Here is a 19,365-nt window from a genome sequence, read left to right as displayed (position 1 = left end):
TGTGAGGTGTGGGGGTCCTCAGTCCGTGCTGTCGTGTCCCTTTGCGGGGGTGGCCCCACGTCAGCTGCCTTCCCTAGGGAGACGCCTGCCTGGTCCTTTTCTCCAGGTTTGCTCAGTTTCACAGGTTTTCTCTTTTCCGTCTGTCCAACGACTCTCAGTCGGGAAACCCAGCCCTCTTGCCCCGCACGGCTGCTTTCTCTCCCCGCCGGGGCTCAGCCGCGGTGGCCCTTGGACACAGCGGTGCCTCCTCAGCCATCTGGCTGGCGCAGCCCACTGTCCGCCCTCAGCGAGGAGGGGAGATGTGGGATGTTGAGCATGCGGTGGTAGCTTGAAAGGGATGGGTGGGACATGGGCGAACCTGGCCCAGAGGGATGGCATCTCGAGTCCCACATGCTCACGTGGCCGGGGCCTCGCTTTGAAAGCCGCCAGACACAGCTGCTGGCCAGGAGGGGGCTGGGCCAGCGCAGAGGGGGGCGGGGTGGGGAGCACAGTGCTGCAGCCCTCACGGGGACCTCTCCTGGGCTCTGGCAGGTGGTCCAGCTCCACGGTGGTGGTTAGCCCCGGGGAGACCTTTTGGTAACACAGAACGGACGTGCCGAGGCGTCCGGAGACAGGAGAGAGGGAGAGCACATGCGCTCGTTCCTGATGTGGCGCGAACCGTCGGCTGTGGGCACAGCCCTCTTTGCTTCCGTCCCCTGCATCTTCAGGTCAGACACTGAAGATGGAGCGGCTGTGGCCAAGCCCGTGGAGGAGGGCAGGGCGGCCACGCGAGGAAGTGGGCTTGGACACGGGGTTCAGGGTCCGTCTCTGGGCTTGTCCAAAACAGTCGGAAGAGAGCACTCTCCTGTTACCGAATGTTCCCGGACGTGTGTCCTTTCTTGGAAACAGCCTCCACACGCTCAGGAAAAAGTGGTCTTTCTGCCTTCTCCCCAGTGGTCTGCAGCAGACCGTCTCCTGTTGTTTCCTTGGTTTTCTGAACCTGAGACGTTGAAGCCTGGAAGGAAACCAAGCTCCCATATGGCACTTGCCTTCCGCTCTTCGAGAGCCCACACATGCGAGACCGGAGTCTGTCACACAGAAACCAGAGACGCGGGCGGTTCTGTGGTTCTGATTCAGCTGCCACGTTCCTGCGAAGTTGCATCATGAGAACCGCTTTTCCTGCCTGCAGTGCTTTGTTTCCAGGGAGGCCTTAGCGAGCGAGTGAGTGAGCGTGTGTGCGTGCGTGTGTGAGTATGTGTGTGTGTGTGTGTAAGAGGTGAGGGAGGTACAGGGAGGGTGGGGAGATGGGGTTTGTCTGGCACAGGTCAGCCTGGCCAGACTTAACAGGGTGGTGCCCTTCCCTTGACGCCAGACTGCCTCCGTGTCCAGCAGGGGGCGCAGGCAGGAAGCTGTGGAGAACGTACCCCAAGTCACACTGTAGTTTCTCTCTGAACCTCCGTTTTCTCATCTATAAGATTTTTTTTTAATGCATTTAAATCCTTAGCCAACGCCTGAAACAAAGTAAGTGTCTAATAGATTGTCAGGATGACAGCAGTGATCAGACTGCAGTGAGCTCCTCGAAGGCTGGCCTGACTCCCCTGCACAGGGCTTGGGGAAAGGGTCACCAAGTTTACCGAACAATCGAGGGAGTGACCAGCAGGCAAGATGCTGTTCCTGTGACTGTAATCTCGGGTCCACCTGTTAAAGCTGACTCCTTTAAAGGGACCCCTGCCTGGCTTCTTACAGCCCGGTTAGTCTAGGACGGGCAGGGGCGGGGGTCATGTGAGGGGCGGGAACCTGTCCCCTGCGCTCCTGGCACGCTGGCATCTCGATGTTGTTTCGCACCTCTGGGCTTCTGCACATGCTCAGAGTGCCCACGGCCCACCCTTGTCTGAACACAAGCCCGCTCATCCTTTTAAGACCATCCCGACTGCTCTTCTCAGTGGTGTCTTCTTAAGCCCCAAGGTGAACGCGGGGTCTGTTACACCAGGTGTCCTGAGAGAGCTCCCCACTGGTTTTCTCTCCGCACTGCCCTGCAGGACCCTGGACGGCAGAGGTGTGCCATCTTCAACTCTGGTCCCCAGAATTGGTCCTCCAGGTCTCGGTGGGTGGGTGTTGAGCCAACGATTGGATGGACTTCTGAGCACCAGGTGGCTCTTGGGCCACCATCTATCCATTCGTAAGGGCTCCAGAGGTAGAAGTCATTTGTCCTTGATTCCTCTCTTTTCCTCTCCCCTCACATGCAGTCCATCAGCAGGTCTTATCTGTCTCACCTTCAGAACCCCTCCCAGATCCAGCTTTTTTCCCTGGGGCCAGCAGTCTGAGCAGTCCCATCTCTTAGCCCCAACTGGGTTTCACTGCCCATATTCTGGCTTCCCAGCCAGTTTTCTTTTTTTTTTTTTTCCCAGCCAGTTTTCTGCACAGTAGCAACTATGATCTTCCAAAACAGCGAGATCAGATCTTGTCAGTCGCCTGCTCAGAAACCATTCCCAAGCCTCCAGGTAAAACCCAAACCCCCCACCACGGCCTGTAGGGCCCAGCCTCTCCACTGCCTCCACTGACTGACCCCCAGCTGTGGCTGAATTTCTCCATCACAAACCTGCTGAGCTCCTGTGCATCTCACCGACTTTGCACTTGCTGTGGCCTCTGTGAAGAACACTCCCGACTGGTTTTTATGACTGACTCCTTCCTAGGGCTCCAGCTCAAATGCTGCATCTTCACAGTCCTTCCTTGACCACCCTGGCAAATACCATCTTCCACCCTATTTTATTCCTTGAAGACCTTCAAGATCTGAGTTACCTTCTAGGTTCACATGTGGTCTCTGACTCCTGCACTGGGATTTGAGTTCTCAGGGAGCAGGACCTGTTCACTTTGTGTTCCCTGCATCTTGAACAGGGTTCTTGACCAGCTTTCCCTGAATTTGGATGGGAAAAAAATGACATCTTTATTTTCCCTGGCTTTCAACTGAAGTTTAGCGTCTCCCTCAGTTATTAACATAGATAATAAATCACAGTAATATTTATAGTACCTGCGACTTTGTCACCAATAAAATCATACCTACTTACATACCACGTAGTAATTGTGGGCATGCACCTCGAAAGCTCAGGAAACTGGGCTTCCCTGATAGCGCAGTTGGTAAAGAATCTGCCTGCAATGCAGGGGACCCTGGTTCAGTTCCTGGATCAGAAGATCCGCTGGACAAGGGATAGGCTACCCACTCCAGTATTCTTGGCTTCCCCTGTTTCTCAGCTGGTAACTAATCTGCCTGTAATGCATCCAGGTTTGATCCGTGGGTTGGGAAGATCCCCTGGAGAAGGGAAAGGCTACCCACTCCAGTATTCTGGCCTGGAGAATTCCATGGACATATAGTCCATGGGGTCACAAAGAGTCGAACATGACTGAGTGACTTTCACTTCACTTTCACCTCAGAATATTTATGCTCGTGACTACTTTGAAATTATGGTTGTCATTAGACCCACAATAGATCTTGCTATTTAATACAATGAGATATATATATATATACATATATATATGTATATATATATAAAACCTTACCTGGAGAAATACATATATTCCTACATTATAAATTGCTTTGAAAATAAATTGATAACCTAATTTTAATATAATTTGCTTCATGCATAGTCGTGTGTATAATTGGTTTCCTGTGGTTTCCTGTGTAATTTAATTTTATTCAATTAAAAATGTCTCTGTGGGGGGGAAAAATGTCTCTGTGAGAAGGGGCCCATAGGCTTCACCAGATGGCCACAGGGGTCCAAGGTACAAAACATGGTAGGAACTCCTGGCCTGAACAAGGTGTGCACAGAGTAGGAGCTCAGTGAAGGAATAGATGGATGGCTGAATGGATGGTGCCCATCTTCGCTGGTGAGGATGAGCCCTTGTGTGTTTTCAGGGTTGGGTGTCAGTGGCTTGGCATGAAATTGCCCTAACCCTAACTTTGAGGCCAACAAAGGTCCGTCTAGTCAAAGCTATAGTTTTTCCAGTAGTCATGTATGAATGTGAGAGTTCGACTATAAAGAAAGCTGAGCACTGAAGAATTGATGCTTTTGAACTGTGGTGTTGGAGAAGACTCTTGAGAGTCCCTTGGACTGCAAGGAGATCAAACCAGTTCATCCTAAAGGAGATCAATTCTGAGTATTCATTGGAAGGACTGATGCTGAAGCTGAAACTCCAGTACTTTGGCCACCTGATGTGAAGAACTAACTCATTTAAAAAGACCCTGATGCTGGGAAAGATTGAAGGCTATAGGAGAAGGGGACGGCAGAGGATGAGATGGTTTGATGGTATCGCCGACTCAATGGACATGAGTTTGAGTAAACTTCAGGAGTTGGTGATGGACAGGGAAGCCTGGCGTGCTGCAGTCCATGGGGTCGCAGAGTCGACACGACTGAGTGATTGAACTGAACTTTGAGGAAAAACTTACCTGATCAGTTGTTTTCTTTCTTTCGTCTTTCTTTTTTAGTATGATAATTATCAAGTGTTCAGGAGAATTGAGAGACTGATAGAAAGAACTGTTGGTGAATGGCAGTTGTTAACATTAACTTGTATTTTACAGATACACTTGAAAGTATGTTGCAAATTCAGTTCGCCTCTAAATTGTCAGGTGCATCACTTAAGGATAAAGCCCTTCTGCTACTTAACCTCCGTATTGTTATCACTCCAAAGAAAGTGAGCAGTAGTTCAGTGTCATCTAATGTCCATGTTGAGAGTTGGACTGTGAAGAAAGCTGAGCGCTGAAGAATTGCTGCTTTTGAACTGTGGTGCTGGAGAAGACTCTTGAGAGTCCCTTGGACTGCAAGGAGATCCAAATAGTCCATCCTAAAGGAGATCAGTCCTGGGTGTTCATTGGAAGGACTGATGCTGAAGCTGAAACTCCAATACTTTGGCCACCTGATACAGAGTTGACTCACTGGAAAAGACCCTGATGCTGGGAGGGATTGGGGGCAGGAGGAGAAGGGGGCGACAGAGGATGAGATGGCTGGATGGCATCACTGACTCGATGGGCATGAGTTTGAGTAAACTCCGGGAGTTGGTGATGGACAGGGAGGCCTGGCGTGCTGCAATTCATGGGGTCACAAAGAGTCGGACATGACTGAGCGACTAAACTGAACTGAATGTTCATATTCAGCTTTCCCCAGATGAGCCCCAGGTGTCATTTATAGCTCAGCTTAGTTCTTTTGAGTGTTCTGGGATAAAGGAGGGCAGGGAGGAGGCCCACTGGCTGTGGTTGAGGAGATGGTTGAAGAAGAAGAGGGAGTGGTTTGGGGACGTATGGGGACAGAGCCTGGGTTGCACTGACCTTCTTTTTTGATTGTTGACTTGTTTCCTGGTGGCACAGGGCTCTCTGAGGGCTCCGGGAGGATAACAGGCAGTCCAGATTGGGCTGGTACTTTCTTCTTTCTGATCTACCCCCAGCCCATCTTTCCCAGAGACTTCTGGGTTTGACCATGCTCCCCGGAATGGGTTTTCTCATGGGCAGCATGGATTCAGCATGTCCTAAATCAGATTCATCATCTTTTCCCACAAACCTGCCAAACCGCCTGTGTTCGTTTTCTCGATGAGGCGCTCAGCATCGTCTGGTACCTGGAGCCAGAGGTCGTGCATCCTCAGCTGGTTCTCTCCTCCCCCCATCAGTGTCTGCTGTGTTTCTGTCTTTACCGCCTCTCAGCCCGTGTGCTAGTTTTTCACATCACTGCTGCCACCTTAGGGCAGAGGCCCCTCGTCGCCTGCCTGATAATTGCAGTTGGCTTCCAGGCGGCCCCTTTGCCTTCTCCTTTCCTGCCCTTGTTATGTCCTGGGCTCCCTCCTGCTCAAAAGCTGGTGGTGGCTACAGTGCCCTGATGCCTGGTGATGTGGTAAATGCCCTACTAGGGGCATGTGCTCATTGGCAGGTGAACCGTGGTTCTGGTTTGAGTGGCTCAGGCGCGATAACCAGGGGAAATGACGTTGGACATTTGAGCCAGGCCCTGAATGGTGATGGTTTGGTGGGATGGCAGGGCACAGGTTACTTAACCTCTCTGGGTCTCAGAGTCCCCACGTGGAATACGGGAGTAGTAACAAGACCCACCCGAGGATGCCGTGAGCGTTAGAGGAGTTACTGGAGGTAAAGCACATGGCCCGTGGTGAGACTTCTACGGGTCTTAGCCAGTATCCATGTTGTCATTGATGAAACACTCTGGTGCATAGGGAACATGGTAGATTTAGTTTGTCTTCGTTACCTGTCTTCTTGTATAAAGATTTTATTTTAATAATAGTCTTTATCACTTCAGTTTATATCATTCCACTATAAAAATGTTTAATTGAAGAGAGGCTGATTTTTCAAAACTCTAAATAAGCAGAGCATTATCATTTAAATGTACAGCAATACAGCCTTTGCTGCTAAGTCACTTCAGTCGTGTCCGACTCTGTGTGACGCCATAGATGGCAGCCCATCAGGCTCCCCCATCCCTGGGATTCTCCAGGCAAGAACACTGGAGTGGGTTGCCATTTCCTTCTCCAATGCATGAAAGTGAAAAGTGAAAGTGAATTCGCTCAGTTGTGTCCAACTCTTAGCGCCCCCCATGGACCGCAGCCTACCAGACTCCTCTGTCCATGCAATTTTCCAGGCAAGAGTACTGGAATGGGGTACCATTGCCTTCTCTGAATACAGCCTTTAGGATTACATAATTCTTCCATTTTACAGTGATGCTTCCCCTTTAAAAATTTGTCATGGTTTGTCACAGATTTAAAGTATGAGGCACCTAATACTAAGAAAGGAAAATACAGTGTATGTAATGTAAGTGAACCAGATCTTTTCTCAAATATCAGTTCTTTCAAAAGCCCTACCAAATTTATGTGAACGTATTTGTTGCATAAATTAAACATTTTTTTGTGTTGCTAATTTTTAATATTCTACACAACTTAAAAACATATTCCCTAGCTATTATAGGCTGCTTATTTTAGCATTTCATCTGTAAGAAACACTGATCTGTATACTTAAAATGATTTCTTGAAAACATTTTCATGATATTGTCCAGCATTTAATAAAAAATGTGAAAATAAAGTCTCTAGAATATGAAGATTTTTATCCCTTGATTAGTTCAAACTATTTCATCAGTTGAATTCCTTGAGATGTGTAAGGCGGGTTGGTCTTTTAGAGGATGGTAGACTGAAACAGCGGAGAAGGCCATGGCACCCCACTCCAGGACTCTTGCCTGGAAAATCCCATGGACGGAGAAGCCTGGTAGGCTGTAGTCCATGGGATCGCAAAGAGTCGGACATGACCGGGCGACTTCACTTTCACTTTTCACTTTTATGCGTTGGAGAAGGAAATGGCAACCCGCTCCAGTGTTCTTGCCTGGAGAATCCCAGGGCTGGGGTTGCACAGAGTCGGACACGACTGAAGTGACTTAGCAGTAGCAGCAGACTGAAACAGAGGTCACTGTTATGCCCCGATGTCCAAATCCCCGAGCGGGAAGAGAGAAGGCCTCCAAGACAATGCAACTCGCAGAAAGGGAAGTTTATTGCTGACTCGGTCAGGGCTCCTGCCGCATCCAACGCAGTGGTGCGGGGTCAGAGAGCCCCGAGCCCAAACTGTTACACAAATTTATAGGGTGAGCACACGCCGTTGGTAGTTGGTTTAAGCAGATTGGTTACAAGTTTGCAAAGCAATTTCATTGGTCAAACACACTCAAAACTTTCGCGCGCCCGCGCGCGGGACTTTCCCCGGGGGTTTCCGCCCCGTTCCTAATTGGTAAACAGCGGTCAGTGTTAAGCTGATTGGTTGTATCCAGGTGGCCTGATAATCTTACCACCCAGAAGCAGGAAGGCCTGCTCCTAATCTAAGCTGCCTGCCATGGCGTTACTTCTGCTCGCCTCACAGTCACGAACTCTAGCACCTGGTTCCCAGGTGGCCGCCCCTGCCAAGTGGAGTCTGGAATGCCCCTAGGAAGCCCTTCAGTACAAGGAGCAGCGCTGCTCAGTCCAGCTGATGGCCATCACGCAAGAAAGTGGACCCAGTGCCACCAGGAAAGTCAGAAACCCAGAATTCTATGTGAAACGTTTCAATTTTAAATGTTGGTGATTAATTTGAAAAAAATTCCTAAAACCTGCAAAAATCTAACAGACCACATCTGTGGGCCATATTTAGCCCGAAGGCCACAGCTTGTAACCTTTCTTTGAGGGTATCCTCTGGGGTCACCTGCTCGCGTCCAGCACAGCTCTCTCCCAGGGTGGGATTAAGTTGGATTTGAAGACTGGTTTTTTTTTTTTTTTTTTTTTTTTTTTTAATATTATTTTATTAGTTGGAGGCCAATCACTTTACAACATTTCAGTGGGTTTTGTCATACATTGACATGAATCAGCCATATAGTTACATGTATTCCCCATCCCGATCCCCCCTCCCACCTCCCTCCCCACCCGACTCCTCAGGGTCCTCCCAGTGCACCAGGCCCGAGCACCTGACTCATGTATCCCACCTGGGCTGGTGGTCCGTTTCACCATAGATGAAGACTGGTTTTTATGAGCGCCTTTGCCTTGCAGGACTTGTCCAGACAGGTTATGTCACCGACAGAGGCTGCCCTGAAGCTCCCTGTGGCCCGGAGACTATGTACAAGAGGAATGGTCTGATGGCTAGCGTGTTGGTCACCTCCGCCACTCCACAGGTACACGGGGTCGGGGGGGAGGGAGCTGTGGGGAGGGGCCCTTGCTTCTGACCCAGGCCCCCCGAGTCGAGGCCGGGGGGTTGCAGAGCTCCGTGAATGCCACCATTCTTAGCCTTCCCGGCCACGCCAGGCGTGAGATTTGGGAGGCAGTCAGCCCTGAGGATCAGGGTGTTTTCTGAAGTCGCTCACTTCAAAGAAAAGCAAATACCTGCCCCATCCAGTCGGAGCAAGTGCCACATTCCATTTTGGTGGCAAGAAGGGATCAGACCTTTCCCAAGCCAAGCTGCGGCTGATTATAAGTAAGTCGCACATTCCGGGATGAAGTCAGACAGAAGGGTTTCCAGCTGGCCCTGCGCTCCTGTTTACCTTGCTCAGGAGGAAATGGCAGTAAGGGCTGGTGGTCAAGAGTGGCCTGGGCTTCGGCCCCTGCCCTCGGGGTTTGGGAGTTTGCTTTTCAAGTTCCATAATGGAACGGAGGCGGGCAGGGGGCGGGGTTGTCATCTGAGGCCCGGGGAGTCCGCCCTGTCAGATGTATAATGCCGCCGCCGCCGGGCTTCTGTGACAAATGGGCAAGAGGGGAGCTCTGAGTTCTGCGCTCATTAGGCCCTCCCAATCGAGCTGGGCTTTTGAAATGAGCCTGTGCAATCAGCTAGAAGTCACAGGGGTTAATCCATTTCTTATCACCCTTTTAAAAGATTTCTTAGTTTGATTGGTGGTTCTGAAAGCAGACTTATGGGTACCTGTTAAAATTCCCAGATGGCGCCAATATAGGTTTAAATAAAGTTACTGCATCATCATCACCACCACACCACCACCACCACTGAATGGATCTGGGGCAGCTTGTGATTAATAAGGCCCCTTGTTATGAGCGTGTGTGTTTGGGGCAGGTGCAACGGGGTGTTACAGGAAAGTTATAAAATCTGAAATTCCAGGAATGGACTCTGTTTGGTAACTGGAGGAATCAGACTTCCATTTCCATTTACAGTTTACATTCCGTCTAGAGTAAAACTTCTTTCTTTTCTAGTCTCTGTTTATACATATGAATCCATACACATATCACACACATATATGCTGTATATGTGTACATTTATGTGTATCTATACGAATATGCATGTACATGTGTATCCAGAAAGTGGTGAGTGCCCAAAATATGTGTCAAATGAACCTATGAGTGAATACATGTCTTATTTGAAGTGCTCAATACATTTTGATGACTGAGTGACATGTTTATGCAGATATACATCCGTGATTTAGTGCTTACTATATACCGGGCACTTTTTTGGTGCACTCCACAGGCGTAATCTCATTTAATCCTCACAATAACCCCAGCAGGCACGTGCTATTGTTTCACCCCCAGTTAATAGGTGAGGAAACTGAGGCAGGGAGTAGTGAATGAACTGACTTCAAATCACAGAGCTGGCGGGGGTTGATAGCCAGGCCTCTGTGACTCTGGAGTCGCTGGTCCCGACCACGATGACAGGACACTCCCTGGAAGAGAGTCAGTTGCGTCAGCTGCTCCAGGCTGCTCCGTGGGAGAGGATCGTGGGCGTGCAAAGAGATTTATTGGTAGCCGCCAGCTCGGAGTTCACGAGACTGAACGATGGAATAGACAGCCAATTCCAGAAGCATTCAGGATTAGTCTTGATTACTTTTCAGAAGTTCAGCACACATTCTTCTTAGGGGAGAATGTCCCATCGCAATAGCCATTCCCCCACCCTCCACTCCCAGGTCCCTTGAATCAGTGTCACCCAGGGAGGGGATCCTGCCAACTGCTTTGTAAGCTGCATTTTATACAACCCGTGCCACAGCCCTGGGGAGGCGCTTCTAATGGTGCCCTTTTATGGATGGTCACTGAGGCACAGCAAACTGAAGAGGCCAGACAGCAGCTTGCTTGGAGCTGGCTTTCTTAGCAGGCCTGTCTGATTTCAGAGCTCAGAGCATCTTAAGATCATCTTAGAGATTTTGGTATAGTAGACTCGTTTGTAAGCCTCTAAATGACACAGGCCTGTTGAAGTCTACAGGTTTAAGTTTCAGCTCCTCCTTGTAACCTCACATTTTCAGTTGTTGACTATTGGTTTCCCTCCCTGGCCTAAAAACCCTCTAGTTTCCAGTAAGATTGCAAAGTTTTTCCAGATATAGCCATTTTGGAAAGAGTGAAATAAAGGGGAATTAATAAAAGCATATTCTCTAAATCTCGGTCCAAGATGTTGAGGTTAATGGAAACCACAAAAATCCCTCTTCACGGGTTGAGACGAATAAAACCGTTTATGAACAGGGCACAGTTTTGGGGTGGTAAGCTCGATTGGTTCCCCAAAGTAGAATTTGATGAAATTAAATAAAATTGAAGGGAAGGTATGTTCAACGTTCTGGGATCCTCACAGTGTTGGATTTCATGAAACTGGCCACATCTGGGGAGTTTAACTTGCTCTTTATTGGGAGACCTTTCCTTTACATGCCGGCCTCACGGTGTTCTTCTTAACAAGGGGCTCTACTAAATATAACTTTCACACCATCTCCAAAGTCAGTCTGTTACCTCTCACCTCATCAGATAACAGGCTTTGAATTCCAAGTGGCCCCTACGTGAAACAAGCCTTGAGAGCCAATTTGACATTTTGTATAGTAATTTCCTGCAATGAACTTCAAGTAGAAAAAAACAAGGTGAAACCAGGTGATGTTTAAAAACACGTAACAAAACAGATGATCTCCTAAGGCCTCCTAAGGTGTGAAGGGTGGGCTCTATCTTTTCAGCCGTCACCCCACAGGCAGCGGAAGCAGTTGCGGTATAGTGACTGAAGGAGACACAAAACCAGGCTTGCATTCTGGCTCTTCAGTTTCCTGGCTAAGCTGTGTTGGGCAAGCGGCATGGCCTCTACTTCCTTGTCTGTAGAATGGGACTAATGATAGTGCATCATCAGAGAGTCGTTATGAGAATTAAGTTAGATTATGCATATGAAGTGCTTGACACAGTGCCTGGAATAGCGTAAAGCACTAAACAACAGAAGCTGTCATCATTGTGCGGTCCCGCCACTCTCACTTCTGAGGTTTGGGCGTCCGTGATGGTGGAGCCCGCCAGACTGCTCAGGCGGCCCCATCTCTCCCTGTCCTCTGCAGGGCAGCAGCAGCTCAGACTCTCTGGAGGGCCAGAGCTGCGACTATGCCAGCAAGAGCTACGATGCCGTCGTCTTCGACGTCCTGAAAGTGACTCCCGAGGAGTTTGCTGTAAGTGTCAGAACAGACGTGGGAGGCCGGGCACCGCAGGAAGCTTGGGGCTGGGGCGTGGGGTGGTGCTTACCGCTCACAGTCGTTTGCTCAAATTGCAGACAACCCGTGTTATTTGACAATAGGGGATTGCTGAATAAAGTATTCTTTATGAATCCCATGGAGCATTAAAAAGGGATGCTCTCTGCGCAGAGGGAGAAATTAAGGAAAATTCCATAGACAGAGGAGCCTGGCGGACTGCAGTCCATGGGGCTGCAAAGAGTCAGAAACAACTGAGCTATATATATATAAAATAGATAATAGCACTATAAATAAAATAGATAATCAGAAAGGACACACAGGGAACTATATACTCAGGATCTTGTAATAACCTATAAGAGAAGAGAGTGTTGAAAAAGAATGTGTGTGTGTGTGTGTGTGTGTGTGTGTGTGTGTGTGTATAACTGAATCACTTTGTTGGATACCTGAAACTAGCACAGCATTGTAAACTATATTTCAGTAAAAATTTTAAAAAATGAAAAAATCCTATAAGTATTTTCAGTAGATGTATTTTAATACCTGATTTGAAAAAATTGTTTAAGCAGAAAAACCTTTGTACCTATCTGTATACAAAATTAATTTGAATACTTGTTGTCTTGCTGTGAAGATCAAAATTAGAAAAAGAAATAAGGAAGAAATATATGATACATATTTTATACAATTATATAAAAGCAAAATAATAAATGGCTTTGAAAGAGTAAAAAAACCACAATGGTGTCTGTTGAAATTTAACCACCTTGGAAGGTTTATACAATACATATGAATAGTAAGTGAAAGGAGCTAGTCAAACCCTGGCTAGCCAGTCAAACCTTTCCTAAAGGAAATCAACCCTGAATATTCATTGGAAGGACTGATGCTGAAGCTGAAGCTCCAGTACTTTGGCCACCTGATGCGAAGAGCTGACTCATTGGGAAAGATCCTGTTGCTGAGCAAGATTGAAGGCAGGAGGAAGGGGACGACAAGGGATGAGATGGTTGGATGGCATTACCACCTCAATGGACATGAGTTTGAGCAAATTCTGGGAGATAGTGAAGGACAGGGAAGCCTGACATGCTGCAGTCCACGGGGTCGCAAAGAGTCAGACACGACTGAATGACTGAACAACAAATGTGAAAGGAACAGGTTACTGCACAAGTTATAGAGAATAGTGCTGTTTTTAAAAAAGCATGCTTAACACATAAATATTTCTATTTGTATAAGAAAATATTTGATGTTTACATATTCACAAATATCTGAATATCTATATAGCCAAACATATTACTGACTGTAGTTTCTGGCTTTAAGAGTCTAGAAGATTGGAATTTAATTTCTTTTTATTTGTACTTTCTATATTTTCACAATGACTGTTCTCTGTAATGATAGACAATATAATTTGAACAGATTTTGTAATTACACATGTTTCCAAATCGTTTTCCCCCCAGCCAGTGTGTTGCTGTGGGTCTGGCCGTGGGGCTTCGTGTTGGAGGAGCAGACCAGGCTCCTCGTTTAGCTGTGACCTGCTGTCCTCCTTTTGCACTTTGAGGGTCGACAGAGGATGCCGGCTCTGGGGTGACCCGCTTGCAAAGTGCTGACTCGGGCTGCACTGCTCTGGGGAATCTCCAGCGTTTCTGACCATGCCCGCTTCTTCCAGGGCCCCTTGCTCTAACACGTGTGCCCTCCGGGACCTGTGGAGCCGAGTGTGCCCCATCTCCTTGCTCTGCCATCACTTGCCCCTACGTTTACCTTGTTGCAGGCCGCGCTGAGTCCTGCACGTGGGTCACCTCTCTCAGTGTCTGAAGGATCCTTTTAAATCTGTGGAACTCTCTAGAGGTCCTCTTGTACTAGGAGACCGGGCCTTCCTCCCAAGGCCCCGGTGCCGCAGGGTCTGGCCAAGCCTCCTCTCGTGCCCCTCCTCCTTGCTATCCAGCTGCACACAGGCTGCCTGTTTATTCCCCAGGCTCACCTGGCATCCCCCTGCCTCGGGGCCCTGTGCTGCTGCTTCCCTCTGTCCTAGTGGCGCTTTCCCACGTGTCTCACCATCTCCCTTAAGACGTCAGCCCTGGTAGGGGAATTTTCCGTGCTAAGGTAGCATCTCTGCACCTATGCCCTGACCCTGCTCTGCTTCCTTCCTACCTCTCCTGACATTACACTCTGTAATAGTGTTTCACATGGCCCTTCTCACTAGATTGCCAGCTGCCAAAGGACAGGAACTTTATCTGACTTGTTCACTGCCCTCTCCCCATTGCCCAGAACGGTGCTTTGCTCATAGTAGGTGCTCAGTAAATACATATTGATGAGATGAATTCAGTCCTTATTAGAACAACTCAAAAAGGCAGATTATTAGCTCCTGACTTTCTAAGAAATAGAGGATCTAAGAGTTTTTTTTTTCTTTTTTTTTTTTTAAGTATATGTGCTGCCGAAGCGAGCACTTTTTTTTTTTTTTTTTTTTAAAACCTGAATCATAGAACCAGATGTGGGCAGAGCCAGGTCTGAAACCTTCATCTTCTGGTTATTTACTTGATGTTAGGTGATGATAACAAGGGCAGCTCCTACTTTGGAACACTTCCTTTGTCTAGGTCTTCTACTAAATGTTTACATGCATTAATCTAACTTAACTTTTCACAACAGGCTTGCAAATTAGGTCTATTTGTTACTCCCTGTATATTAGTGAGCAGATGAATACGTAGAGAGTAAAGTCACCCCTTCACACGAACAGTAAGTGGCACTGTCTGTCTGGGCTTTAAAACCAGGACTTTTGGCATCCTGTGTGTGTGCTCAGTAGCTCAGTTGTGTTAGACTCTTTGCAGCCGCATGGACTGTAGCCCGCTAGACTCCTCTGTCCATAGAATTTTCCAGACAAGAATACTAGAGTGGGTTACCATTTCCTCCTCCTGGGGATCTTCCTGACCCAGGTGTCGAACCCGAGACTGTTGCATCTCCTGCATTGGCAGGCAGATTCTTTACCACTGGCACCACCTAGGAAGGCCTTTGATTTCCTAGACCAGCAGGAATATAGTCAGAGTCACAAATGCAATTAAAAATTTTTTAGTAGCCCCATTAAAAAAGTGAAATTGTTTAAAAAATATTTTTTATTTAACTTAGTACGTCTAAAATGTCACTTCAGTCTGTAAGCAACATGAAATTATGGAGGTACTTTACATTATTTTTTCGCATTAAATCGTCAAAGCTCACTGTGTCTTCTGAAGTTGGAATGCTGGCGACCTTTCGGATCCTCGGTAGCCGCATGTGGCCAGTGACCACTGTCCTGGGCAGTGCGGTGCTAGTCTGTCCTCGCAGGCATCACGCTGCAGTGCCTCTGCCTCCTCTAGGAGACTTCATGGGCCTTGCTGGCTGATGGCGTAGCTTCTGTAATCTATTTACCTTTATTTGCTTGTTCTATTTTTGAGGTTTTTTTTTTTTCCTTGCTTCGTGAAAAGGATGAAGTAACAGTGAAGTTTAAAATCCCTTTGCTTGGGAGTTCCCTGGTGGCCTAGTGGTGAGGATTCTGGGCTGTCACTGCTGTGGCCCAGGTTCAGTCTCCAGTTGGGGAACTGACTTTAGGCAAGCCATGCAGCACAGCCGAACAACAAGAAAAAATCCCTTTGCAGTTATTCCCCACGTGGACTAGCAGAGAATTAGGCTGTACCCGGGGCTTCACAGGCGGTGTAGTGGTAAAGAATCCGCCTGTCAGTGCAAGAGACTCAAGAGACTCGGGTTTGATCCCCGAGTCGAAAGGATCTCCTGGAGGAGGAATGGCAACCACTCCAGTATTCTTGCCTGGAAAATCCCACAGACAAGAGGAACCTGGTGGATGCATGGGGCCACGGGGCCGCAAAGCGTTGAACACGACTGAGTGACTGGGCCCAGGTCACACCTAGAACAGCGTTGTCCAGCAGGACCCCTCGGCGAGACTGCAGGCCCGGTTTTCTAGTCTCAGCCCGAGAGTGTTGCTCGGCCCGCCCCAAGCTGGGAAGACAGAAGGGAAGGGCAGTGAGTGCTCTGAAAGCGCAGTGTTAAAAATTGGCTGCTCCTGCCAGAGCCAGTATGTCCTCAGCTTAGATGTGAAGCCAGGTCCCCTGGAGTCTTTGGTCTTTGGGGGAAGCATTGGAGTTGCCAAGTGTTGGAACTGAACCAGACCACCTGGTATTTTAGTTTCCTGTCTAATAATATAAAAGAAAGAAAAAAGCCCGACTCAAGAGTCCAGTAAAAAAAAAATCACTTGAGTGATTCTGGGAAGATGGCAGTGGCAGCAGTATAGTTCTTTTTTCTCCCTAAATCCCCACATAAAAACATCCAGAACAGCTAGATAGCAAAACCCTGACCCCATGAGCAGTATTTGCAATAAAATTGGGTGTTAAGTTATCCCTATCAAATCTCGAATACCAGTAGCTTAGGGATATGCCACTGGTGTCAACAAGCCCTGCAGAGCAATCAGCTTCTGTCTAAAAGAAAGCAGAAGTAAGTATGGGAGCATTTGACAGACTAGGGGATAGAAGAACCCCAAAATTTCCAATGGGAATTCACTGGAAAGTTCTGCAGGTCAATGTGAGAATAGCAACTGAAATTGAGAGAAATTTTGACCACAATCTCAGGAAACTAACCAATCTAATCACATGGACCACAACCTTGTCTAACTCAATGAAACCATGAGCCATGCCATGTAGGGCCACCCAAGACGGATGGGTCATGGTGGAGAGTTCTGACAACATGTGGTCCACTGGAGAAGGGAATGGCAAACCACTTCAGTATTCTTGCCTTGAGAACCCCATGAACAGTATGAAAAGGCAAAAAGATAGGACACGGAAAGATGAACTCTCCAGGTCGGTAGGTGCCCAATATGCTACTGGACATCAGTGGAGAAATAACTCCAGAAAGAATGAAGAGACGGAGCCAAAGCAAAAACAACACCCAGTTGTGGATGTGACTGGTGATGAAAGCAAGGTCCAATGCTGTAAAGAGCAATATTATATAGGAACCTGGAATGTTAGGTCCATGAATCAAGGCAAATTGGAAGTGGTCAAACAGGAGATGGCAAGAGTGAATGTTGACGTTTTAGGAATCAGTGAGTTGAAATGGACTGGAATGGGTGAATTTAACTCAGATGACCATTATATCTGCTACTGTGGGCTAGAATCCCTTAGAAGAAATGGAGTAGCCATCATGGTCAACAAAAGAGTCTGAAATGCAGTACTTGGATGCAATATCAAAAACGACAGAATGATCTCTGTTCATTTCCAAGGCAAACCATTCAATATCATGGTAATCCAAGTCTATGCCCCGACCAGTAGTGCTAAAGAAGCTGAAGTTGAACGGTTCTATGAAGACCTACAAGACCTTCTAGAACTAACACCCAAAAAAGATGTCCTTTTCACTATAGGGGACTGGAATGCAAAAGTAGGAAGTCAAGAAACACCTGGAGTAACAGGCAAATTGGCCTTGGAGTACAGAATGAAGCAGGGCAAAGGCTAATAGAGTTCTGCCAAGAGAACGCACTGGTCATAGCAGACACCCCCTTCCAACAACCGCTAGATCGTTCAGGTATGACCTAAATCCCTAACGATTATACAGTGGAAATGAGAAATAGATGTAAGGGACTAGATCTGATAGAGTGCCTAATGAACTATGGATGGAGGTTTGTGACATTGTACAGGAGACAGGGAGCAAGAGCATCCCCAAGAAAAAGAAAAACAAAAAAGCAAAATGGCTCTCTGAGGAGGCCTTACAAATAGCTGTGAAAAGAAGAGAAGTGAAAAGCAAAGGAGAAAAGGAAAGATATACCCATTTGAATGCAGAGTTCCAAAGAATAGAAAGGAGAGATAAGAAAGCCTTCCTTAGTGATCAGTGCAAAGAAATAGAGGAAAACAATAGAATGGGAAAGACTAGAGATCTCTTCAAGAAAATTAGAGATACCAAGGGAATATTTCATGCAAAGATGGACTCAATAAAGGACAGAAACAGTATGGACCTAACAGAAGCAGAAGATATTAAGAAGAGGTAGCGAGAATACACAGAAGGACTGTTATAAAAAAGATCTTCACGATCCAGATAATCACAATGATATCATCACTCACCTAGAGCCAGACATCCTGGAATGGGAAGTCAAGTGGGCCTTAGGAAGTATCCCTATGAACAAAGCTAGTGGAGGTGATGGAATTCCAGCTGAGCTATTTCAATCCTGAAAGATGATGCTGTGAAAGTGCTGCACTCAATATGCCAACAAATTTGGAAAACTCAACAGTGGCCACGGGACTGGAAAAGGTCAGTTTTTATTCCAGTCCCAAAGAAAGGCAATGCCAAAGAATGCTCAAACTATTGCACGATTGCACTCATCTCACACGCTAGTAAAGTAATGCTCAAAATTCTCCAAGCCAGGCTTCAACAATACGTGAACCGTGAACTTCCAGATGTTCAAGCTGGATTTAGAAAAGACAGGGAAACCAGAGATCAAATTGCCAACATCCGCTGGATCATTGAAAAAGCAAGAGAGTTCCAGAAAAACATTTATTTCTGCTTTATTGACTGTGCCAAAGTCTTTCACTGTGTGGATCACAATAAACTGTGGAAAATTCTGAAAGAGGTGGGAATACCAGACCATCTGACCTGCCTCTTGAGAAATCTGTATGCAGGTCAGGAAGCAACAGTTAGAACTGGACATGGAGCAACAGATTGGTTCCAAATAGGAAAAGGAGTACGTCAAGGCTGTATATTGTCACCGTGCTTATTTAACTTATATGCAGAGTGCATCATGAGAAACGCTGGGCTGGATGAAGCACAAGCTGGAATCAAGATTGCCAGGAGAAATATCAATAATCTCAGGTATACAGATGACACCACCCTTATGGCAGAAAGTGAAGAAGAACTAAAGAGCCTCTTGATGAAAGTGAAAGAGGAGAGTGAAGAAGTTGGCTTAAAGCTCAACATTCAGAAAACAAAAGATCATGGCAATCCAGTCCCATCACTCCATGGCAAATAGATGGAGAAGCAGTAGAAACAGTGGCACACTTTATTTTGGGGGGCTTCAAAATCACTGTAGATGGTGACTGCAGCCAGGAAATTAAAAGATGCTTACTCCTTGGGAGAAAAGTTATGACCAACCTAGACTGCATATTAAAAAGCAGAGACATTACTTTGCCAATAAAGGTCCATCTAGTCAAGGCCATGGGTTTTCCAGTAGTCATATACGGATGTGAGAGTTGGACTATAAAGAAGGCTGAGCACCGAAGAATTGATGCTTTTGAACTATGGTGTTGGGGAAGACTCTTGAGAGTCCCTTGGACTGCAAGGAGATCCAATTAGGCAGTCCTAAAGGAAATCAGTCCTGAATATTCAGTGGAAGGACTGATGCTGAAGCTGAAATGCCAGTACTTTGACCACCTGATGTGAAGAGCTGACTCATTTGAAAAGACCCTGATGCTGGGAAAGATTGAAGACGGGAGGAGAAGGGGACCACAGAGGATAAGATGGTTGGATGGCATCACTGACACAATGG

At 47.2% G+C, this 19,365-nt stretch overlaps 1 protein-coding gene across 7 annotated transcripts in view; it reads left to right on the top strand.

Annotated features, from left to right (window-relative positions):
• RALGPS1 (Ral GEF with PH domain and SH3 binding motif 1) overlaps nucleotides 1–19,365 on the top strand; it is a 299,089-nt gene that overhangs the window by 25,209 nt on the left and 254,515 nt on the right. For all 7 annotated transcript variants that reach the window (XM_065928425.1, XM_065928423.1, XM_065928426.1 and 4 more), the window contains 2 exons: nucleotides 8,518–8,639; nucleotides 11,751–11,858. In XM_065928425.1, the coding sequence (XP_065784497.1) occupies nucleotides 8,583–8,639; nucleotides 11,751–11,858 (165 nt within the window). In that variant the 5' untranslated portion in view covers nucleotides 8,518–8,582. The remainder of the gene's footprint in view (nucleotides 1–8,517; nucleotides 8,640–11,750; nucleotides 11,859–19,365) is intronic.

Source organism: Muntiacus reevesi, chromosome 3 (genome assembly GCF_963930625.1).
Source record: "Muntiacus reevesi chromosome 3, mMunRee1.1, whole genome shotgun sequence".
Lineage (NCBI taxonomy): Eukaryota > Metazoa > Chordata > Mammalia > Artiodactyla > Cervidae > Muntiacus > Muntiacus reevesi.
The sequence above is the reverse complement of the archived record's forward strand: the minus strand, read 5'-3'. Positions and strand labels throughout refer to the sequence as shown.